Here is a 26,474-nt window from a genome sequence, read left to right on the forward strand (position 1 = left end):
AGTCTATGTACCCATCTATCACTTTAGAAATGATAATAGAAAGTCTCAAAACATGTAACGTTTCTGAATATATAATAGAGCTTGTTAAATTTGTATTTAATAATAACTACTTTAAAATCTCTACAGAATATTATAGACAGAAAAAAGGTATTGCCATGGGATCGGTTATAGGACCAAAATTGGCTGATAATTATATGAATAAAATAGATGAAAGAATTTCAAGTCTAACAGGTATTAAATATTATGCACGATATGTAGATGATATAATAATAGTTTATGATTCTCAAATAGTTTCATCCAAACATATTGAAGAATATGCAAATAGATTACGTAAAAACTTAAAGTTTACAAGTGAAGATGAACAACAAAATAGAATGGATTTTTTAGATGTCACTATAAAAAGAGAAGAGAGAAGTGTATCATTTAGTAAGTATGAAAAACTATGTAATAATGGTAAAACTATTAACTTTAAATCTTATTGTCCTTTAGAAAATAAAAAGAATGTCTTTAATATGGAATTGAGAAAGATACTAAATAGAACAACTCAGCAAGAAAACATAGATATCGAAGTAAAACAATTGTTCAAAAAATTTCAGTTAAATGACTATCCGAAACATATCCTCTGTAAGTGGTATAAATTATATTTAAAACGTAGATTTAATGTTAAAAATAACATAGAAGATATTTCTTATGCAAAGTTTCCTTATGTTGCTAAAGTTTTTGAAAAATATAAACCAATTTTTAAAAGATTTTCTATATGCATAGTTGCGAACCAAAAGAATAAGATGTCTAACATTATCAGTATAATGAACAGTGAAAATTCGCCCGGAGATCAATTTAAAATCGCCGGCGTCGTATATAGGATGTCATGTACATGTGGAAGCCCAAATTATTACATTGGCGAAACCGGAAGAAGATTGGAGTTGAGAGTAAAGGAACATGAGGCAGCCATTAGACTGAGAAGAACGGAATCAGCATGGTTTTTACATTGCAATAAATTTAATTGTAATATAAGTATAAAAAATACTAAAGTTTTGTATAGAATAGAAAATAACTTAGAAAGAAAAATTGTAGAACATTTCTGTATTGCCGAACATGTAAATTTACTTAATTTGAATGCTGGAATGGTTGTTGATGCATGCTGGGAACGGTTGTTGGGTATAAAACGTAATCAACGAATAACATCCTGATGTATCCACTGAGGAGGCCTAGATGGCAAAATGCATATGGATAAATTAATAAAGTAGTGATTGTTCCTTGCCATTTGTTTGTCTTGTTTTGGCTCATAGAATCCTCGAAGTCGGAAATGGAAAGAGTATAATTTTTACTTGTTTTTTAACTAAAAATTTATTTTTAGTGTGTTAATATTACCACCGATCCCATTGGTTTTAATAATCGAATTTTTATAATTATTATATTTAAATTTTTAAATTTAAAGATGGGGATAGAGGATATGAAGCGTCAAATGGACAGATTGGCAATGGATAGAAATTATTTTAAGTGCTTTTTAAGAGAGCAATATGTGCCAGCAACATTTAGATTGCCAGCATCTATATGTTCCAGTATTCGAATGGGCGATGTAATGAAAATAGAAAAATTAATAATAAGATCAGCAATTAAAAAGAAAGATAAAGAGATTAATTTTATATTTTTTAAACAAATTTTTAACTAATCTATTATAAAATTCGGTTCCTTTTTCAGTTTGAACATTTTTAGGAATATTTTGTTTAAAAATAATTTGAAATGCTTCCACAATAGACTTAGGTTTTTTATCCTTTATTGGTACAACGTAACAATATTTACTAAATACATCGATTACTGTTAATAAATATTTTATGCTGTTATTATATCTAGAAAATTGTTTTAACACAATTAAATCGGCTTGCCATAAGTCGTTTGGATAAAAAGCTTTAGTTTTTCTTCGCGAATATTTAACTCTTACAGGTTTATGCAATGAATAAGCAGGCTGAGAAGACAGCCATTTTTCGACAGTAGATCTCGATAAATTAGAAGCTTTATCTAGTTTACTCACTTTTCCGAACGATGCCGAAGTTTTAGGGTTATAGTATATTGATTTCAGTAGTTTCTCCATTCGGGGCTCTTCTTCCTCTTTTTCGATGACTTTTTCTACTGGTAAAATACTCTCAGAGAAATTGTAGAAAAAATTTCTTCGGGACTTTCAACTTGTATTGGTTGATATCTCGGCTTTTCCCTGATTTCAGGTAGAGTTGCCAAACTTTTATTCCCTATCCACTCTTTAGGAAAATTTAATTTTCTTACAGCTTCCCAAATCACGTTAAAACCAATAGGAGAAATAGGTGTTTTTCGATTACGCATTAAATAACATAACAGATCAATTATGTGACTCCCAACAACTGGAGTGCCCTTAACGGTTAATTCACCTTTTGTATTCCATTCATAGTCATTTTGTCTCAGTTTGTCGATTAAATGAGGAATGTATTTTTGATATAACTGTGGTACAGATATAGTTATTTGTTTAATAAATGCATCCACACTGTTATTCGTCGGCAGTAGCAGGTTTTTTTTGGGTGGATCCGGCGATTTTTCATCTGGTACAACAGACACTCTGACCGGCTCTTTCAGCTTATGGACGGTTCTCTGATATCTCGAAATCAACTGACTTAATAATTTAACTTTACTATCGTCGGATAAATCGGTACTCTCGAGTAATTCTTCGATATTATTTCCAATTCTTATTTCAGGTTTAATTTGATACGCCGCTAACAATTCGGGAGGAACCAGAGCCATCTGTTTTGCCATTAGATTCTTTTTGCTATTACTTTATCAATTAACTCTCCTGCCATAGACAAAAATGGTGCCAGTAGAAGGGGAAAGAATCTACCAGATTGATTAACCAAAATTTTTTTCTTGGTATTTAAAGGAACGTGTTTTTCACTTAATTTTCTAATTATTTTTTTATATTTTCGTAATTTATGAACATTGGCGGGTATATTTTCTCTCCGCAAATTATCGCATATTTCGCACAAAACTTTAACTTGATCGGGAGTAGCATCTCTCAATATTGCTCTTCGTTGAGAGGGAATAGTTTTGGCTAAATGCGCCAACATATGATAATTTTTCTTTACGTTCTTCATTTTATCGGTAAGTATATCCAATAAATACCTTGTTTATCCGGAAAACACGAATCCCGCACCGAAAGTTTCTTGTCTGTTTTAGAGTGAAAATCCAATAACAAGTAACCAAAGTCCTTTTTTGTCGCTTTTTTATACGCATCCATAAAAAAATCACATTTTCCTGCAAAAGCCTGCCTCACCAAACAACTTACTTGACTTTCGTCACGATTATTTTTAAACAAAATCAAACAATGGGTATTTAAAGTTATATCTCTCATAATTCTATTTTTGGGAAACAGATTTTGCATTATCAAGATCGCACTCACATTATAATGATGAGACTCTGTCGTAACAGGAACGCAGTTTTTGAACAAAGTTCGTGCATCAAATCATCAATTATTACTAAATCCCATCCTTGCACAGATTCGGGTAAACCGTACATAAATGTAATACCTTTTTCATCTCGAAAAAACGGTAAATATACAGAATAACACCATAAAATTTTCTTTAACTGTTTTTCATAAATTTTACAACGAATAATTTTTCTTACTAACGTAGTTTTTCCACACTTCGACGGTCCCGCAATTATGCAGTTACTCGGATGTTTAAAATACATATCAATCAATTTTATGAACTTTAGTAAATTTATAATGTCTCGATCCGCAATTTATTTCTCTAAATATTAATATGTTCTTTTTATTCTTTTGAACATAAATTTTTCTCATAACATCCGAACATTCTTCGAACGAATATTATAAATTATTACTATCTTCATTAATTCTTCCATCGTCGTCCACAATCACAAAACCAAAGTTTTCATCTCCCTTCCATATTTCTCCGTTAACTTTAAAATAACGCAAAACAATAGGAAAATTATCAGGAATATCGAAAGAAAAATTATTTACCGCAGCAATACAGCTATCGAGTGACTTGTACAAACGAGGAGAAACAGAATAATTTCTGTTGCCGTCGTAGGTAATAATAAAACCGTATGCTTCCATTACCGATCATGGCATTAAAATAAATTCTAACATATCTTAAAACTTAATTCATATCAAAATCCCACCAATCAGAGTTCTTATAATCTAAAATGGTAAGTCTAAAAATTATTTACTTAGCAATTTTGTGATTTATGCTACTCATACATGTTATCCTATGGGAATTTTTCTGATTAGAGTGTGTCATACATTATATCGAATGGGAATGTAATTAGTGCTACTCATACATGTTATCCTATGAAAATTTTGTGATTAGTGCTACTCATTTGACTACTACTCCTCGATTTATTTAAATCACCTGAATCACGTAATAATAATGTTTGTTTAAATCACAGGTGATTTAAATAAACGATATTATTTCTGATCTGTAAGACCTTATTGCTGCATCCATAAATCCAGTATAATATATCCTGTTAATTGATAAAGTACTAGTAGACAAGATAAGTTTAAAATAATTTATTTATTTATGTGCATTTAAATTAATTAATTTCTATATAAATAAATGGAAGTATACTATACATTAAGTGAATGTAAAATATATAGGGAATTGGGCTACAATTTGAAAAAAGTGTAGACCTATGAATTGTTACTGTTGTCCGTCTGATTGTCTGTCCTTTTCAAATCTCGAGAATGAAGTTACATACATGAAAGTACAGATTAAATATTGAAATCTTGGGCGCAAGGTGTCCAGATTAACTGTACAGGAACCTCACTTTTGCACCGAAAGTTACGTTATTTGAATTAAAAATATTTTCCTTCTAAAGGAGTTAGATAGATGATCGGCACGATTCTATTGTATGAAGAAAAGTATGATGTAAAGGGGCAAGACACTACTAATTTGATATGAATATCATATATTTTATATTAAATAAATACAGTAGAGAACCGAAAATCAGAATCAATTGGGTACTGGGGTTGTTCAGATTAGGGATTTGTTCCGATTACGATCTATGTACGAAAAAATACATTAACCTGTCTGATGTTCAAATTTTTCTCCGTTGCGTGTCGCTTCGCGTTGAATTTTCTTCGATTTTAAGCCTAACAAAAATTTTTATAATAATAATCGAGGCTATCGTATCGTTAAAAATTATTTCTGCATTTTGTACAAACAAAATAAAAATATTGAAGAATATAAAAACATGAAAATTATACTTTAGAAGTAAATTTAGTATCAAAAACGTTCGATTCAGCACGACACAGTCCGACTGAAAATCGTGCCGATTACCGGCGATTCCAATTACCAGGGTGCCGATTTACGACTCTCTACTGTAAATAATATGATTCAAAATTTCAGCTTGGCATTGTGACCGTGTCACATTAATTTCTATATAGACCTAAACGATATCGTACTGTACTGTACGTATCAGAGATGGTTAAACCTTGTCACGATAGGAGCTATACACTTTTATCGTGTATTTATTTATTTACTGCTACTGGTAAAAACTCACTTAATTCCTTCGACATTATGAATATACTCTACGCTTTCAACTGCACGTTCGAGGTTAAGTTGCGAATTACCCTTACGATCCTGGTGTATATTACATTAAGTAGTAGCTATAAAACTTACAAAAATATTATATAAGTATATGGGAATCGAATAAATATATGAAAGCCGTAATAAGGGTCTACAAGAGCTGCTTGCGGCTTGCCAGTCACAGTTTGGCAACTGTGAGTACTTCCTTTTAGTGGTTGACTAAAAGTTACTCACTGTCCTACAATTTTGAGTCAGTTAATCAGTCGAGTTTACAAAAATAAACATTTTCCCTCCATTCCGGGTATCTCTTCAAACGAAACTACCATATGAAGTACAGCTCTGTGCAAACAGGTTGACTATGCGTGAGACGATTGCGCAGCTCAGGAAGCTGCTCATCCGTGACGTAAGTGTGAAGCTTCGGAAGTGGGCCTACTATTTGTGCAAATAAGAAAATTTCTTTTTGGAATTTTTGTATAGAAGCAAATAATAATAATTGTTGTTATTATAAATTAACGTTGTAAAAAGAAACCGTCAAACAAGAAAAAAAATAGTAAAAACAAAAAATGAATATTACATGTCCATAAAAGGACATGTCTGTAGAAATTTCTGAGAAAGTCATTCTTCTCAGGTTGAAACAATAGATGAATTTGAGTACTTAGATCGAACATCTTCGATAGGAATCGAATTGTCAGTCGATGTTGACTCATCCGACGACCGGGGTTCCGATCTCGTTACAATGCGTAACGAGGGGGGGACCAATTAGAGAGTGGAGGCAAGTCGACATCGACCTATCGAAATGTTCGATCTGGGACTCAAAAGAAAGTTATAAAAACCCTCAGAAAAAGGGATGTGATGTTCTCGGTCATTAGTTCTCTCGGTTCTTGGCTCTTAGAGCTTTGTCTCGCGATTTTACGACACAGGGGTTTTTTTTCCGTGATCTTCGGCAGTTGGATTACATCTCTTTTGGAAGCTCACCCACTCCCTTGGATTTGTCACCTGTTATCTGAATCGTCCCTGCGTCCGGAACTTTCCCTCGAGAAGCTGGACAGTGCGCCCCAGGGCCATCATACTCCTGTGAAACATCGGAGGACTTTTCTTGTGGACTTTCGATTCCGAGAGGAGGCCCAGAAGACTCGAACGCCGCCGCTGATAAAAGTGTATCATAGCTGTAAGCACCTTTTGTTATATAAACGGGTTACTAATGAAAACCTGTCTCTTGAGAGTTTCTTTCACTCCCACACGTGGATCGTGACCTGCGCGACATCTGACTAATGCAGTCGTTCGGCAAACCTCACATAAGAACGTGCTAATCGTCATCAAAGGCATTTCAGGTGGACTGGTCCGATTTCACGCAATAGGGATGCGGAAATCGATCAGAGGGACGCGTTATAGCATAGTAGATTGATAATACTAATCGCTTATTGCTTTTTTAATGCTTAGCATCGGCCGTTTTTATTTTAATAGCGTAAATGTGCTTACAACTGATTATAAGAAATTATGATTGAATCTGTTATTTTCATACTTTTCTTTTCTTTATTAACGTTTTATTTACGTTTATTTCTCTGTAATTAGAGACGATACAGCTTTAAAATAAACAGATCAGGTTCCATTTCTTAATAGACTATCTCTATTGACATCGGTTTCTTTGTAATCGGAGAGGAAGAGATTCTGTGTCAATTTCCAGTGTTTATTGCTTTTGCGGTAATCTGAGAAATCACTTGATAAATTGCCAAGTGTTTTATTACCCTTTTAAACAACTCTTCCCCCATTTGTTATTTTTAGTAATCAGAGAAGGGTAGATCGTGGGTCAAGGTCCGTTAAAGTTTATTGCTTTAGCAACAGGGTGTCCAGTGAGCTGCCTCCCACTCCCCTGCTGTTAATGACAACAACGCGCTAAGTGTTTTATTACTTTGAAACAAAAACTCTTTTTCCTGTCAGAACTGGGTCAGATGTCAAGGTTACTGATTAACTGTATTGAACAGAACATTGTCCTTGATATTTAAGAATCCAGTTTTGTCAGAACTGTTTACTTTTAATACATTTCTTATAATTTATTTCTGCTTCGTTTATAAAATTGTTTTTATCATGTTTAAAAATCGATTTGTTTTAAATTATACTTGTATAAAGTTTATGAATTAAAGTGTAAAAACAGCAATGAAAATGTCGTTATTTCAAGATATATTTATTGATTATACAGTTCAACTTTGCAAAAAATGTTTTCATATCTCTTCGTTATTATATATATATATATAATATCGCCATTTTATAAAAGAGATGTTATTGAATCGTATATTCAATTGTTATATTGTATTGTATTTATATTTATATTGTATTCGAATTGACCTTTTTACAATTTGTAATTATTCGTGTATCACATTATATTTCATTTATTTAATTCTATACTACTTGTAATTATGTAAAGACTATTTTTATATCGTTAAATTTATTTTCCGTTTAGTTTTGTCACGTTTACAATGTTTAATTATTATTTTATACTAATGCGACCGAACCTACGAATGGCAGCTTCTAGCTATCACATAGAATTTCTACGGGAAAGCCATCATTGCAGGCATAAAGTTGCCTCTGTAAAGTTGTTTATCCGGGAAAGATGCCATTCAGGAACCATTTTCGACATATTAAAACAAAATAAATATACACACTTTTTAAAATTTCTAATGAATATATACTTTAAAATAATCAAAAGCTATACTTTTTTCAGCACATGATTTCGAAAGAAGACTTCTACTGAAAGAGTTAAACTATTAGAAACAATGTGACGATGTTTTCTAATAGAATGAAAAATATTTTACAAAGCATAATTAAGAGCGATACATCGCATTATCACCATCAACTACTTTCTGGTTCTGAATCAAGGAACACACGATTTGTAATGTTCACGAAGGTAATAAATCCTTCACTCTTACATTTCGGTCAATGAATATAGAACATTGTCATTTCCTGGAACTGATCTAGTCTCCCGTTACCTGCATATAGAAACGAAATGAATTGGAGAGCAACGACAGGAAATAGGGACGAATCGGAATGGTTAATTCGAAGACCCACTCTTTAAGATTCCAATTTGTTTTTCTAAGTAGACAAGTTCAACTGAGAAGGTGACATTCCTCAGTGTTTTCAACACCTACGTTTCTCTCCTCAACATTTTTTCCTCCTGAATTACATTTTTCCTCCCCTTTTCGCAAACTCGCCACTTTATTATTTACTGGTTAAGTTTTGCAAGTGCAGAGACAAAACAGGAAGTGTATTGGTTTGTTATTATCCAATAAAACATTCGAAAATTTCCTTGAACATGATTTGTTAAAAGGTGTAAGCCACACCTTGTTCTACTTGCTTGATTGGGCATTCTTGTTGGTCACACCCTGCAAACAGCTATTGGCAGTGAATCGTTACCGAACTATATCAGATTTGCGAATCAGAGACAACAAAGATATGTAAGCGACCAATCTGCCAGCAATGCACATTAATGTCAAGCAGAACAATCAAGAGAATGCCCAATTAAGCAAGTAGAACAAGGTGTGGCTTACACCTTTTAACAAATCATGTTCAAGGAAATTTTCGAATGTTTTATTGGATAATAACAAACCAATATACGTCGTGTTTTGTCTTTGAACTTGCAAAACTTAATCAGTAAGCAATAAAGTGGCAAGATTGCAAAAAGGGAAAAGGAAATCAAATTCAGATGCAATGAATTGCCAAGAGCGATACATTGCATCTGAATTACATGGCTATAATGCAATGTGTCGCGTTTAATTATGCCATGTAAAATATTTATATTTATTTTATTTCAAAACACCATCAGGTTGTTTACAATAGTTTAACCCCATTCATTAGAAGGCTTCTTTCGAAATCATGCCCAGAAAAATGTATAGCTTTTGATTATTGAAATAAATATTCATTAAAAATTTTAAAAAGTGTGTATATTTATTTTGTTTTAATATGCGAAAATGGTTCCTGAATAGCATCTTTCCCGGTTAAACAACCTTGCAGAGGCAACTTTACACCTGCAATGATGGCTTTCCCGTAGAAACTCTATGTGATGCGTGGGAAGCTGCCATTCGTAGATTAGGTCGCATTAGCTTAAAAAACTAATTAAAAACATATAAAATGAAATTAAATGATATAAAAATAGTTTTTACATAAGTAGTACAGAATTAAACGAATGAACTATAATGTGATATGTGCATATTTATAAATTATAAAAAGGCGAATTCGAATATGATATGAATATAAATACAATATAATAAAAGAAATTAAATTCAATAAGATCTGTTTATAGAATGGCAATATATTTTATTCATATATATGTAATAACGAAGATGTAGAGATATGGAAACATTTGCAAACTTGAACTCTATATAATCAATAAATATTTTATGAAACAACGAAATGTGCATTGCAATTTTAATTCGTAACTTTATACAAGTGTATTATAAAATGCGCGGATTTAAAACATGATAAAAACAATTTTATAACCGAGGCAAAAATAAATTATAAAAAAGATATTAAAAGTGAACAGTTGTGACAAAACTGATTCTTAATATCAAGGAAAACATTGTTTTCAATACAATCAAACAGTAACCTTGACATCTGACCCATTTCTGACAGGGAAGAGAGCTTTTGTTTACATAGTAATAAAACACTTAGCGCGTTGTTGTCACTAAGGGTGGGGAGTGGGTGGCAGCTCATATGACACCCTGTTGCTAAAGCAATAAACTTTAACTGACCTTGACCCACGATCTACCCTTCTTTGATTACTAAAAATAATAAGTGGGGAGGAGTTGTTTAAAGGATAATAAAACACTTGGCGATTTATTAAGTGACCTCTCCGGCTCTACTCAGATTACCTCAAAAGCAATAAACACTTAACACTGGACATTGACACACGATCTCTTTTTCTCCGATTACAAAGGAACCGACAACAATCTGTGAAAGTTGAGATAGTCTATTGGCTAGTGAGACTTGATCTGTTTATTTTAAAGCTTATTGTCTCAAATTACAGGAAAATAGACGTGAATAAAACGTTATAAGGAAAGAAAAGTATGAAAATAACAGATAAAATTATATTTCTGATGATCAGTGACGGAAATTTACAATTAAAAAAACCAACCAACCGATAACTCGATCCCAGTGCTAGGCAAGCGATAAGCGATTAGTCTTGTCAATCTGCAGCACGCTTGGCTGCACAAGTAAGTCCCTCCGGCTCGATCTCCTCGCCCCTATTATGGCAGAAATCAGGCCAGTCTACCTGAAACGCCTTTGCAAAGAGATAGAACGTCCAGGCGTATTAAGCGATCAACTGCCTGAGCTGCGCAATCGATCTACCTGGCGACAACGTCAATGGCCTAGACAGGTCAATTAGGATTAAGTTAGATAGTTTGATCTCTGTTCGCGATATAGGTCTAAATATATTATTTGTAATCCAATTTATTTGTATTTTTTTTATTTTATTTGTTCCAATTATATTTTGTGTTATTGCTTCAACACGATCTCATTCATCGCCTATGCACTCCCACTCGCTAAATCTTAAACTCTCCTATGATGATTTGTACGGACGTCGTCTCTCGGACGTCACAGATATCTAAATAAAAGTAAAGGTGAGTTAAGGCGCATATCTTGATTACCCCAGCTGGTGTCGGGAATCTTAACGATTGGAGGAAGGTAATTAAGAGATCGTCAATCTCCACATTTTTCACTCATATGAAGCCAATAAATGAGACCGTGTTAATTTCCCTAAATCTGGATTCTCACAGATTAATACATTTAGGAGCTTTGTCAGATTGAAAGCACATTCCTGCCGTTAACTGTTATGCAAATTATTGTTTTATTTTCACAGGAACAACGTCTTAATTGTTTGAAATAATTAAGTGGCTTAACAATAAAGTTTTATCTATTTCAAACAAGAAAATCTAAATTTGTTTCGACAGTAAATATACGTCGTAACAATTATCATTGTTATTTTTATATGTAGCAAAATTTTTATATGTAGCATTTAAAGGAATGTGACATTTTTAAAGCTTTAGCAAGTAAAATATAACAAATAATAAATCTGCAGTAGCTCAACTTTCCTTGAATTTCGCAATAGTTTCTTACACAATGTTTATTTTCAGCTCCAAGTTCGAATATACAGCGACAATTTAACAACAAAGCTATTATTGTTGATTTATTTACTCATCAATAAGTGCAATCATATTATAAATATAAAATCTATCAAAGAAAAACGTATAGAATTTTGCTCACTTCGATCGTCATGAAGTGTTACTCTTATATAATTATCTACTCCTTATTTATTTATAAGGTGTAATAAAATACTTAACTTAAAATCGTCACAAGATTTATATAAGATTTATTAACTTGTTAATTATAACTGCTTATAATTAACAAGTTAATAGCACTAATTTGCATAAAATCATTTTTGAATAAATTAGTAGGAAATTTTTATAAACAATGACAAAATTGGAATTTCCTATTTCTCAAGGTAATTGATGACGTAAATAACAGACATTATTTGAGACTAATTGTAATTCCAGAATAAATCAGACTCTAGAAAATTAATTGATTTACCAATAAATTATCGGCTCGAGTTTTTTTATATCCACTGTTGTAGTTAAATTAAACAATGGTGTGGGAAAATGGCTGCAATTAATTGACACACGAAGGACATAATAGAAATTAAGTGATTTTATGAGAACGAAGTACAGTTTAATTGTCTGCATCGAGAACATAGAACGACTTACTTCATACACTTATAATATAATACATAGACTAATAAACGATACAATATAAATTAAACTATAAACATATCTCATTTAAACATTGAAAAGACGTCAAAATTTGTCAATTGAATGTCATTTTTTAATTACATTGAAAAATTTGCATCTAATTTCCCTTGCAAACATAAATTCTATTGAATTACATAACTAATTGTCGTTGTTGGCAGAGTTTATATAATAACTTTTTATGTGCGTCTCTTCCAGTAACTGGAGAACGTTTCCCTATTATGATATTTTTTCAAAACATTTTTTGAATTATTAATTATTATAAAATGACAAAAATATTAATTTTCATGTAATAGATTACTTTTTTAATCGTAAATACCAATAACGCGTAAAGTCTTCATTAAATCAAACCCCACTCGAGATACGACACACGATCCCCTGTATCTCTTCGTCCCTTCAACCTTTTACTCACCGAAATTTAATACTATCAATGCCCCTTATATACAAACCACCACATAACATTTTAGAAATTTTCGACAAAAGATGCAGGAGTTATTAAGCTTTAAACACGGTGAACAAAATTGTGCTCCCCACACACACTTACATCCATACATATAGAAAAAAAAACCCGATTTTATTTTTGTATTTGTCAATGTTTCGAGGAATTCAAATCTTGCATGGGGGTCATTTTTTTGAACAATCGTCATACTTTTTCTCTGTTATTAACAAGCGGGAGCGTAACATTGCAGTTTTTTATCGGTTAAAATGAAATTTCTCGTAGACAATAGAGTAATAAAAGAATTTTATATATTTTGAGAAAATAATTGATATATATTAACAGTCCTTCCTTTATCTGGAGAACGGAGTTAAACAGATAAAATCCAAGACAAGACACGGAAAGTGGCAGGAGGTCCCAATTAACTCAAACTTCTCAAACTTACAGTTTGCATCGAAAGTGTTTATTTGAATTCAAAAAATTTCATATGAAAGGAGTTAGATAGATAACCGGCACGATTCTATTGTATCAGGAAATGTATGATGTACTGTACAAGGACAAGCCACTACTAATTTGAGATCAAGAGCATATATATTAAATGAACTAAATTTAAAATATGATTAAAAAGTACAGTCTGGCACATTGTGACATGGACACAATCTGCCAGGTTGTACTTTTTAATCATATGTGACCATGTTGCAGTATTACATTTCAGGGTTAATGTTACCCTTGGTGCCAAGATGGCGGCTTTTCTCTGATTCCAGCAAGGAAACAGCGGGGACGCACGTTCTAACCTAACCTTACCTATTCTAATAAATTACTATAATTATTAGCAACCAAATTATTAGAATAGGTTAGGTTATGTTAGAACGTGCGTCCCTATTGTTTCCTTGCTGGAATCAGAGACGAGCCGCCATCTTGGCACCGAGAGTAGCATTAACCCATTTAAGTGTTATTCTAGCGATTCCGATTGGTTGTTTGAACTCAAAATTAATTTCTGTTTTTATAAAATATATAAATTTAATAATAAAATCAATGGAATCGGTATACTTTTAAAAAAAATTTAAAAGGATTATCCTTAGCTTTAAAACAACTAAAACTACTTTCTTAATCCGACTTCGAGAAAAACACTACAAGTTCAGACGGACAAACTAACAATAAAAAATGACCTCAGTATTTTATTATTACAAGTTTTATTTTATCCTTATCACAATTCTCATATTCCTTGTGATAAGGATAAAATAAAACTTGTAATAATAAAATACTGAGATCATTTTTCATTGTTAGTTCGTCCGTCTGAACTTGTAGTGTTTTCCTCGAAGTCGGATTAAGAAAGTAGTTTTACTTGTTTTAAAGCTAAAGATAATTTTAAAAAATTTTTTTTTCTGTTTTTATATTTGTTTGGAGTCGTGTTATACGAGTAAAGAATGCAACGTTGGCAATGAAATGAAAAATAAAAGAGAGATTTAAGTTATTTAACATCCGCAGTTTGTAATGTTAAAGTGGAAGTGAAGACCGCTAGAAAGCATTTTTTTTAATTAATAATTACATAAGCGGTATTTGGTATTTAATTATAGTCTACGCTTTCAATAGGAACTGGAAGTAGTAAAGTAAGAACTTTCGTATGCCAAGAAATTAACTTCGAAACATATTAAAAAATCAATCAGGTAAACCGGTCGTGATCGACAAAGAAAATAAATTTCAGTGGATGAGGAAATTCTGTCTTTTCCTCGACGTAGTGTCGAATCGACTTCGTCGTCGAATTTTGTAGGTAAGACTTTACTTATGCCTATTTTTATTCTCGTAAAATTAGTAAGGATGCAAACAATTATAAGTACAGCCTTTACAATGATCGAATCATTGCACATAAATGCGTAATAATTGTTTCAGGAATCTATATCTGTTCTATTTACTCTAAACACTAAGTTACCAGGCTATTATAATTGCAAATATTTTTTCCGAATGTAGTCTTTAGCATTTTTAAAAGTAATTAGTTTAAAAAATTCATTTCCAGTTGTTTAGCACTTTTGTTTTGCTATATTTTACTTTAAATAAATAATAGGAAAGTAAAAAGGGTAATCAGGTATAGAATACTCTGGTGTCAGATTGAGAATTGAATATAGGGGGCCGTCCATAAATTACGTAAGGTATTTTGGGGTGGGTGGGGGTAAAGGATTTCTTACGATTTCTTACTCGGGGGTGGGGGTAATAGATCTCGTCTTACGTAATATTTTTATTTTTATTTTTTAATCTCGTTGAGTGATAGAGTTTTCAATTTGGCTGTTTCTATTAAGAACGCTCCTCGCACTAATGCCATCAAGTGTGACACAATAGAATAATAACGCTAACAGACACATTTTTTATCATGGGAGAAGGGTCGTGTAGTTGTCTCTCCCGTTTTTTTTTTTTTTTTTTTTTTATTTTAATAAGTGCATTACTCCTATGGGTGTATAACACTAAGAATACATAAACCAAAATACATGATATAAAGTAAACATAAATTAGTATTCGGTTTTTAGTGAAAACCAAAATATAAAACTAGAAATTATAAATAGTTTTATCTTCCATATTTTTTGAACATAATTGTAAAAAGCATTAAACAGTGGCATCTGAACAAACGTATCGAATAGATATGGCCACCTGAAACCGAGCGTAAAGATTTCTAATTTCAGAATAAGTCTATCTTGATCGTAAATTGGACAATAATAGATCATATTGTCGACGGTGTCTAGGTTTTCTGTAGAGCAAACGCAAGAGGCAGTTTCTGCCCGCAGTGGCGTAGCTAGGATTCTCCTGGCCCGGCGCGGAACCAGATTTGTGGGCCCCGAAAAAATTTTTCGGGTCTTTTATTCGTGATTTTGGGGCTCCCATGGGCCTATCGTTTTCCAGGGGCCCGGTGCGGACCGCACCTACCGCACCCCCCTAGCTACGCCACTGTCTGTCCGGTTATACATGCTCAGTATGTAGTTGAGCAGTAGCAAACGTTAAATCTCTAAGTGGTGATGAGAACCTCCATTCAACACTAGGAAAATAAAGTCTTCTAAAGTTATTCTACCAGTTCTACTGCTCAACTATTGTTGATTCAGCTTTTGCATAGCGTTGTAATAAATATAATTTTTTAGGCTGCTGCGTGAGAGAGGGATGTGAGTGTAGTCTTTTGTAGCTGACATAGCCTCAAGTCGACTTTTTCATTTCCTAGTATGCCAGTATGGCCACGAACAAACGTAAAAGTTATCTTATTTACAAAATTTTTAATGTGGTGCTGGATATATATGATTTTATTGCTATTGCAATTGGGATTTAATAGAGCTTTTAGGACAGACTAAGAATCACTGTAAATGTTGACAGACAGAGTTTTGTTTGGTATTGAAGTGGCCCACTGAACAGCTTGGTAGACAGCGTCTTCTTCAGCTTGATATGTGGGGGTATCTGTACCTTCTAACATATTTTGGGTAAAATATGTCAGTTTAGAGGAAGATACGGATACTTGAGCAGACATGAAGGGATATTTTGGATCTATCTGGGTAGATATTAATGTCTGCATGGTTATCCATGGAGGAAGCAGATGACACCAAATGTAACCTGGGGATAACCTTGTTTACAGACTGATGATCAGAGATAGGATAATTGCATATGAACAGCCGTAGATAGGAGTAGAGACCGTTGTTGAGCCTTGATGCTTGTAGTTCTGATGTAGTAGTTTAGAACCTTTTCTACAACACATAGTGGCAAAGGAAGGAGCTCCGCTAGAATCAGAGAGGCATTAGTAGAAACAGTTCTGCAGCACTTTGAAATTCTCATGGCAAACTGTCTTTGAAGAGAGAGTAATTCACTTGCTACTGAATTTTCACTAGTTACATGACCCCAGCTAGAGGCCGCGTAAAGTAGCATTGGTTGTATTGCCCCATTATATAGAGTTTTATAAGCTTTATGATTTATCCCCGGTGCACCTAGCACATTTTAGCAGCATGTAGTTTATTTTCTTGGCCTTAGCCAAGATGTAATTAACATGGCAACGGAATGTGGTTTCTATTCTCTCTGGTTTTATTTTGTATGACGTTTCTGTTTACAGGTGCTAGTCGATCTGTCAAAGTATTTTGCGTCCTTTTGTAAAAATTAAAATTAATATAAAAATGAATATAATGATGTTGATTAATGATGATAATAATAAAAAGTAAATATAAAGTAGATGATAATAAATTAAAAAATATAGTTCTTAAAATAAATTGTTTATTCGAATTCATTAAATTTATATATTTTTAAATTTGTTCACATAGTCTTTTATAAATAATAGTACATATTAATTAACTAATTAATCTATATATATAATCGAGACAAATTGATAATAATAATAATAATAATAATCAGTACAGAGCCCAAACGGTTAGGAGTTGAAATTTGGTACATAGTTAGGGTACGTCACAAGAACGCGCGCTAAGAAGGGATTTTTCGAAATTCCTCCCCACGGGGGAGAGGGACAGGATTAAGTCTTCATTTTTATATAACGTTAAATTTTTATTCCCTTAAACACAGTCGCAGAAAAATATAACAAAACATATAAAATTAAACTATGAAATAATTTATTTATAACTAATTGTATAGTTTTTATTTTACTGTTACTTTTTGTCTCATTCTATTTATTCATTACGAAGTGGATTAACACGTAAAAATGAAATTACAGAGCAATAACAGAGTGTTGTACAAGTACTGTGTTTATTCATGAATGTGCGAGCGTACTACTGATCAGTTGGGTCTGTCATAACAAACAGTTGTCATTCGTCTCGTTGGAGAATTGCAGTTTGATGTCAATCAGAGAGAAAAAGAGGGCAAATAACTGTTCGAATATTTGGATATTCGATTATTCGGAGTTCTACTGTAGTGTAATGTTACTTGAAATGTAATGTATGTTTTGGTAAACGGTACATATCATTACAAGTCACAGAAGATATTTACGTACATTTAAATGTCTCGTGATGACTTGTGCAGACATTTTTATTCTGTTAACTTTCATTTTTTTGATTTTTACGAACTGCTTCTATCATATTTATCTACAATTTTGCAAACAATTTGAAGATTTCTGCACAAGAATCGATAAATTCTATGAGTTATAACGTAAATTTGTATCTATTACGCATAACACATACACGAATACGAAAGAATAATTGGAATTATAGGATCAATTCTCTTCTTTTTAATTAATCAACCAGTGTTATCTAACTATTATTTCGTGGTTAAACATAATATAAGTAATAAAAACATCGCAATATTTTAAATAAAATAAATTTTGAATATATTACAAGACAGCCTTCACTAACGACGTCAACAATGGAATCTCTTATCTGGCTCGTGTTCAGAATCATAATTACAGTATATTATTATTTTCGGAATAAGAGTACTTTTCACCTATTCTAAGTTACAATTTAAGTGTATTAATTCGGTAAATATGAATCTTTTCCATTAATCTTTGCTCAAAAGTTCAACGCAAAATCATAATTGGAGATAAAATCTTTCCCTGTATTCACTTTTTAAAAGCTTTTCCTAAATTCCCTGTATTCAACATAATACTTTCTTTACATTGGATGAGTAGTAAATGACTTCTATTTAAAATTACAAATACACACCAAATAATACAAAAAGTTAGATTTTATTACGGGAAGTACATGTACCTTCATTTTGTACATAAGATTTCTAATAATTATCGTTAAAAAAAACATATAACAGTTATTAGTAAGCACGTCAAACAGGTAATAAATATTAATAAATTCTTCGAGGACGAAGTTAATTTGTGTTAGCACGCGGAGAATATAATAGATAAAACTGTGAAAATACGTAAATACAGTAATAGATATGCAATAAAATATTTACAGTTTAGTATTGAAAAGATGCAAACTTCCTCGACTGAATTTAATGTTTTTTTTTCAGAAACATTCGCAACATTCGTATCTGCTATTCCTTGTAAACACGACTCTAGCATCCCTGTTTAATTTTCTGCTGTTATTTAATTCATTTAATTACACTGGAGAAAGTCATTTTGAACGAAATAATTTTATTCTAATTAGCTGAAGACGCAAATTCATCAACAGTTGTTAGTTGGCTTTATCGAAAAGTCGTATTAACGATTTTCACGGGGTCGAACTCAAATTTATATAATTTAGAAAATTAAGGATTAATAGGCGATCGAAATTTCTATATTATAATATTATAAATTAATGTATTAAATAAACTTAAATAAATTGATGTTCTAAATGTTTTTAAATGAAAGAAAATGAGGAGGCGAGTGTATTTGCCGTTTAAATGTGGAGCTGCATATCGGTGCTTAAACAATACAAAGCTAGAAAAAATCGTGAATTTTTTCTGAAAATTGTTTGAGAAAGTAAACAATAATTTCTGGTGTAAGGTCTGGTGTCCTTTAAATTACCTTTGTCGCTCTTGATAAAAATTGCGAGGACAAATATGACTATACATACATAGATGAGTCTTCATTTTTTGTCCCTTCACACGCTGTACGAAGCAATAACAATTCCACCGACGAAGTCGACCTTTCTATGTAGGCTACCGTTCGTCGCAAGGGATATAGAAAAAAATATTTTTTTCTGGATATCCCTTTATCGCTGTTTGTTTTAAGGTGAATCGAATGTAAATTAGAGTAACACAATGAGATTACACATATAAAATTACCGAAGTAGAATGATACAAAGTGATCAGGATGACGGTAAACAGATTAGAGATTAATCTTCCTAGATTCAAAACGTACAGAAAATAAATAAGTAAAAGAGAGATTGAAACTGTAGACGATAATACAGATACTGTTTCAAAAACAGGTTTCTCTTATACAGGCCTAATAATTAAATAAGCGGAATTGTGAATTTATTTACAGTCTACACGTTTTGAAAACAAGGCGCGATTTCGAAAAAGACTGGTTATGACAATTTCCTTTATTAAAAATTCGTTTTCTTTTTGTGGTTTTATGGTATTTACCGCCTTCCATCGAATAGTGAGCTAGAAACATACGAAACACAATGAAATTCCAGTTCAGCTGTATCATAAGAGCATTAATAATTTCGAGTAAACACTTGAATACCTGCATCTCACAACCCTCGTTTTTCTTTTATCCAAGCCAAAATTTGCAAAATAAAAAAAAATTCCTAAAATTCGATGAAGGACATGGTATATTTGCGTGTTAGAGCTGTTGCCAAGATATTAATTATTTCTAAAATATATAAGTAAGGAAGAAAACCGGTCGTCATCGATAGACAAAGTGTCTTTCGACACTGGGTGACACCACTAATTTCCCAGATCAAGTATCGAAAGAGCTTTTTCGAAGAACTTTTTGGGTAAGATTTTTCTGCTGCTTTCTTTTTCTCATTGCGAAATTATTATCTAAGCAAATAATTATAAAATATTAGAAAAATTAAACGGTTGCGGAGAATAATTTCTGAATTAAATCATTCGTTTTTTGAACACGAACCAGTTTAATTGACAAAATCTAACAAAAGTCAAAAAGCTTTCGAGGTTTCCAACTATTATTTGCTAAAGATTTACTTGAAGATTCACAAAATGGTCATTCATTTTTTTATACACCAATTCATATTTTATAAATTTTTCAGAAAATGTTTTATTCTATTTATTGTCTTTAACTTCACACTCACTTTTTGTTTTCTTCTATATAATTTTATAAATTATTATAAATCGTTTATCGAAACATAATTTTGTATTATTCTTAATATTGTTATAATTATTACGTGTATTTATATACTAACTTGTTAACATTGATGTTTATGATGGAAGAACACGATTACATTCGCATCTCTTATTATTTTTGTTGTAAAAAAACAAGAAATTAATGATTTATTACTATTTCGCACGCATCCATTAAAACATTTATTTGCCTCGAGCACGCGATCCAATACGAATAAGCCTGGCAAAGTTTCCCTCAATTCTATATTTTAAACATTTAAATGTTTAAATGCTAATTACGAGTGAAATCTTTAAATCTAACATCACTGGAAATATGAGATACGATACGTGATCATTCCTTTCTATCTCATCACCTCCTTCACCTTTAACTATAGAAATTTATATTATATTAATCACCCTTCATATCTAAACCCTCCTGCAAAATTTCATAAATTTTTGACAAAAGTTAAAGGAGCTATTAAGCATCAAAATTTATGACAAAAATCGTGTCCCCCGCTCACAAACACACAATTAAGACTAACACTAGTATCCAAACATACAGAAAATGCCATGAGTTCTTTTATATTTCTCGACGTTTCGAGGTACGGGATCCAACCATGTCGAAATCTTATGCGGGAGGTTATTTTTTGACCGATGGCCATACTTTCCCTCTGTTATATTTAACAACCAGAGAAAATAAAGGTGATAATTATTATGAAAGTTTACAAGAATAACCGGTTGCAACGGATTTAATTATTAAGAATTGAAAAAATGTTACAAAACGTATGACGTAAGTTTCAAATACACCCCGTTTTCCTTATATTGTTTTTTACGCGATTTAACCGCACATAATTTAAGGTTGTAACATAAAAAATAATTAAAATGCTATATAATAAAATGAAAATTGCATATACGTGTACCTCAGTGAGGAGTGATAAAGTCTCGTTTCTTAAGGTCACTACGCAGCCGTTTGGCTTTTGTGGAATCGAGTAAAATATTCCACAAACTATAATCTCAAAAGTTACTGAGATTACTGAGTAACTATTCTTACATCCTCGACCACGCGACGCTTTGATGCAATATTATATTCTACAATCTATTGTGAAAGAAAAAACCACAGTTTTAAATAATTAAATAAATCACCACTGTGTTAATTGATATGCCTTTACGTCCTTATCTCATACAGTTTGTTGTATAAATGTCTACTAGAACAGATCGTATTAATAGGGCTATTGATGTTCCGTTTCTGCAATTGCGGAAAACTTACTCAGAGGAACGACAATCAATTTTCTTGTTCATAGGTGAAATACCAGGCGAAAAATAAAGAGTGATTGTTTTTCCTCGGAACACCAGTACAATAGTCCTATTAATACGATCTGTCCTAGAAGGTATTAATATTTATATAACAAATCACCACAGTGTTTACACTTGTTCATTACGATGTTCGAATACGTATTATTGGGTACGACGTGCTATATTTTATAGATTTTCATAATTGTACAGATGATCTAATTAGTTATTTTTAAAACTTTTTAAAGGTATTTCTTAAGAAAATTTGAAAAAGAAAAGCAAAAAATGTCGTTTTTTCTGTCTGAAATTGGCAGCCTCACGCTACAAGTGGCTGCGTGGATCTTCTCGTTCTTCGAATGTTTCTTTCATTATTTCGTTACATTTCTTGTGGATTTATCAGGAAACCCATGCCAATTGATCCCTCTATTGCTTATATTAGTAATTATTTACTATTCTTTAGTTAACTACGATAAAACTGTGGTAAGTCGGCTTTCAATACGTTCTTCAGTTATTCGTGCTTCTTTCTCCCTTCCTTTTAACATGAATTACTTTTTACTTTTCCAATGTTTTGTAGGATATGACAGAGACAGGCTACGATTATTTACGTCCTAAAGCGAGAAAACTACGTCAGAACTTATCGTTGTTGGTACGAGAAGTTAAAGAGACAAGAGATTCCAGTGAACTCCCACCTGTATATCCTAATGGCTGGATACCTTTGATGGAATCTAGGGATCTTGCAATTGGGCAATCTGTACCTGTAACTGCCTTAGGTAATTTTACATCTAGTGATAGCTGATTCGAATTTATACGTTATAGCTTAAAAAGTTCACACTCTCATTGGATTAGGAAGATCCCTTATGCAGTACACTTCGGAATCGCAACAAACCTAATCCGGACTGTTTAATAGTATCAACAACACTTTTTAACTGCTTTAAATGTCTCTATTAATGAAGATTAATGAAGTTCCTGTTAATTTCCTCACAAAAAATCTCTGAATTCTTCCTTTTCAGGTCATCAATTTGCAATATTCCGTGGTAAAACTGGTAAGAGTTTCGTTTTGGATGCCTTCTGTCCCCATTTAGGAGCTCATTTAGGGGTGAAAAGTAAAGTATACGGTGATTGCGTGCAATGCCCCTTTCACGGTTGGTTGTTTTCTGGTAAAGATGGCTCCTGTCAGAAAATACCATATACTGATAAAGGTAACATTTCATTTATATAAAAGATAAAGAGTGATCTGAAAGATGCCTACCAAGTTTAATGCTTTATTACATCTGCACGAAGATTATACAGATCTTCTAGATATTTACAATATGTTCAGTTTATTCGACTTTCAGTTGAATGATTTTTGCGTCATAAAAATCATTATGAAAGCGAATTGATCGATCTTCATCTGCTCAATCTTTAAATCATTTACATAGTGATGTTTGAGTATACAGCTACCAAAGTATTGAGTTTTTAACTCAATGTCGAGATTAAGATCTTTAACTTGGATTAACTACTGATCATATCGCAAATATAAATGGTTTGGAATATTAATACGAATTTTACGGAAATATCAATTAGATATCTGATCGTACAGTTGTAATAAATCATTAAACGTGGGCTATCCTGTGATACCCTTATTAACAAATTTTATTTCAGTTCCGAAATTTGCTAAAGTTAAAACGTGGACATCACTTGAACAGAATGGTTTTATATATGTTTGGCATCACGCGGAGGGTCATCCACCATATTGGAAACCTCCCATTATTCCAGAGATAGAGCAAGGATTGTGGAGTTATAAAGGTCGTACGCAATATACAACGAATTGTCATACACAAGTAAATCAAAAATTTTCATGGTTTGAATCCTTTGTTTCAGTATTTGAAGGTATCTATTTTTGCAGGAATTACCGGAAAATGGAGCCGATATAATGCATTTAGATAGTATACATCAAGCTAGTATTTTTTCTGGTAGTAATTTTCATCCAGATAACTGGTGGAATTTTTGCAAGCATATCTGGTCATCTTCTTGGAATGAAGATCCGGAACCAAATCAACATATGACAACCATGAAAATCACTAATTATATAAAAATTTTTGGAATCTCTTTACCTTGGTTTTCTGCTTCACTGGACATAAAACAGGTAATCTAAATATCTACTAATACAACATTTACGAATACAATAAAGCTTATTTAAAGCGGAATCTTAATGAAACGGAAACCTGTTAATACGGAAAAATATTCGGTTACGTACGAGTCAGGTTTATATTAGCTTCACCGTACAAGCTGTTTGCTAGATTTCCTAAATTTGGTATTCGAAATACAGTGTATCCCAAAAACACTTAACCTCTATGCTGTTCACACTGTACAATGTTTACAAAATGTACATCGCTATTTGATAAATAACTAATAAAGTATAGTTTAATTTTTAGTTTTTCATGGATCCAAAACAGTTTTAAAGTTAAAAATACAGTAGAATCTGGGATTTCTCGCAGGTTTTGCTAGGGTAATGCGAAAACTTGGTTTCTTAAGCTTAAAAAATCGTATTGTGGCAGGTAATAATAATTAAGTAGAAATGAAAAATAGAATTATTCAATGCTGTATACAAAGCTATTTGGTAGTCTAAATTTAACTAAAAGTGGTATAGTCGCATTCAAGAACATGTGAAAGACATTTTCTTTGAAATCGAAAAAACCAGCAACGAGTTCCTCAACATTCCCCGGCAATATCAGTATCAGAACCTCCCACTGAGGTACTTTCATCACACATTTAATTTTAAACTTAAGTTTGATTTATATTTGGTTCGGCTGAGGCACATCTGAGGTTTTAAAGAAACCACGAAAAGACAAAGTGAGTAACATATAACAATAGGCCTATAAACAGTAGTTATACTAAGTAACAAAGGGAACCAAAGTAATTACAAAATATCTTTAAGCGGTTAGAATTTGATTTTTGTGCGAATTGCTAAAAATAAAACGTAATTGTAACTATTCTGGCCTTTGGGTAGCATGAAGTAATAAATACAAGCATAAGTAATAATATAGGCTATACTTCTTTTATTTTGAAGATTGGTCCAGCAATAGTACATTTGTACATCACCAGCATATTCGGAAGAGGAATATTCATCCAGAGCATCACTCCCGAACGACCTTTACAACAAAAGATCGTCCACCATTATTACGGACCAAGATTTTCACAGATATCTGCTAGCATTTTACTATTATTAGAAGCCAAAATGGTGAGTGAACTAATGATACGGACGCTAAAAATCTAGAATTAAAGAAAGATTCGACAAAAAAAATGATTAATATTTATTTCCATTAGGTCGAGCGAGACGTTCTCGTGTGGAATAACAAAAAGTTCTTAAAGGCACCGCTTTTAGTTAAAGAAGATAAGTTTATTTTGAGGTTCAGAAGATGGTATTCACAATTTTATAGCGAAAATAGCCCAAGACTAAGTAAGAAGATCTTAACTTGGTGAAATACAACCAACTTGTTTCAAAAGATTTCTGAAGCTTTCAATAAAGAAATCAAATTTTCAAACTTTGTATATATTAATAGCGTTAGATTGTAATGTTAATCATTAGGTACATATAGTTTGCCCACGCCAGGAAGAGACCAGATGACTGCAATCATATGATCAACAAACCGGTCCAATTCAATGATCCCTCTAATTTTTTTCGTAGATGAGCGAAACATATACTTCTGTAAGCAAAAAAAAAATTTTGCTGAGCATATATATATAAATTCTTATTTTTTCCTATAAAAATTAAAATAATTAATTATAAAGTAGAGATTAAAATTTATTTTAAAACATACTTCCATGCAAAATATGGGTGAACTATAGATTGGGTGTACTATACCTATGGAATTTCGGGACTTTGAGTATATATTTGAACTCAGAGGATCAAGGCGAGTTCAACGGTACCCTACTTTTTGGCCGGAGGCAAAAATAAGAAAGTTATCATACTTTTTTCGGCGATCGCGCTATGATCGGGAGTCGCGTCGCTCTCTCCGCTATGCCTATCGCGTGTTTAACAGGCAGTCTGGCAAGTCGGCCATATATACATTCAACGCAGGCAGATATCGATCCACGAGCACACTGATCGTCTACAGTTCGAGTTAAGTCCTTTTTGCTCACCCTCGCGCTCGTCGACCTCGGGGAGGGCCTACGGCTCCTCAGTCTCGCTATCGCTCGCGGTCGGCAGTCGCGATGCTTGAAAAAAAGGAAAAAAAGGAAGTCGCATTCGACTGTTCGTGCAATTTCTTGCCTTTCAAAGTGCTTTTTTTTTAAATTTGTTTGCAGATTTTACCGTGAGATGGCAGCACTAGCAACTACGGTGCCGTCTGCACGAAAGCTTTAAAAAAGTATGATAACTTTCTTATTTTTGTCTCCGGTCCAAAAATAGGGTATCGTTGAACTTGTCTCGGCTCCCTCAGTTCAGATATATACTCAAAGTTCCCGAAATTCCATAGGTGGTAATCTATAGCATCCCCAGTGGTGATATTCGGCGGGTTCGCACAGGTTCGGCCGAACCCGTTGTTAAAATTTTCAGTTTCCCGAACCTTGTTAAACACACGGAACATTTCTCAGTGGGTTTGTTTTTTTTTAAAAAATATATTAAAATATGCGTATTATACTCTGTAATACTACTAAACTAGGGCCTTATACCCCGTTTGCACCGAGCATTTCAATCTAGATTGTGAGCAAGGTCGGGGAGTATGTCTT

At 32.5% G+C, this 26,474-nt stretch overlaps 1 protein-coding gene across 3 annotated transcripts in view; it reads left to right on the forward strand.

The window, feature by feature from the left end:
* The window catches only part of LOC136980388 (cholesterol 7-desaturase nvd-like), a 71,134-nt gene extending 45,846 nt beyond the window's left edge, over positions 1–25,288 (forward strand). Inside the window, exons 1-7 of one of the 3 annotated variants that reach the window (XM_067276496.1) lie at positions 14,477–14,568; positions 22,339–22,534; positions 22,775–22,963; positions 23,406–23,584; positions 23,650–23,889; positions 24,814–24,984; positions 25,071–25,288. In XM_067276496.1, the coding sequence (XP_067132597.1) occupies positions 22,342–22,534; positions 22,775–22,963; positions 23,406–23,584; positions 23,650–23,889; positions 24,814–24,984; positions 25,071–25,226 (1,128 nt within the window). In that variant the 5' untranslated portion in view covers positions 14,477–14,568; positions 22,339–22,341 and the 3' untranslated portion in view covers positions 25,227–25,288. Of the gene's footprint in view, positions 1–14,476; positions 14,569–21,978; positions 22,245–22,338; positions 22,535–22,774; positions 22,964–23,405; positions 23,585–23,649; positions 23,890–24,813; positions 24,985–25,070 lie in introns of those variants that run through there. The other 2 variants (XM_067276494.1, XM_067276495.1) reach the window with 2 other exon arrangements.
* Positions 25,289–26,474: the final 1,186 nt, after the last annotated feature.

This window comes from Centruroides vittatus, unplaced genomic scaffold (genome assembly GCF_030686945.1).
Source record: "Centruroides vittatus isolate TY-2023 unplaced genomic scaffold, ASM3068694v2 contig_696, whole genome shotgun sequence".
In the NCBI taxonomy this organism is placed as follows: domain Eukaryota; kingdom Metazoa; phylum Arthropoda; class Arachnida; order Scorpiones; family Buthidae; genus Centruroides; species Centruroides vittatus.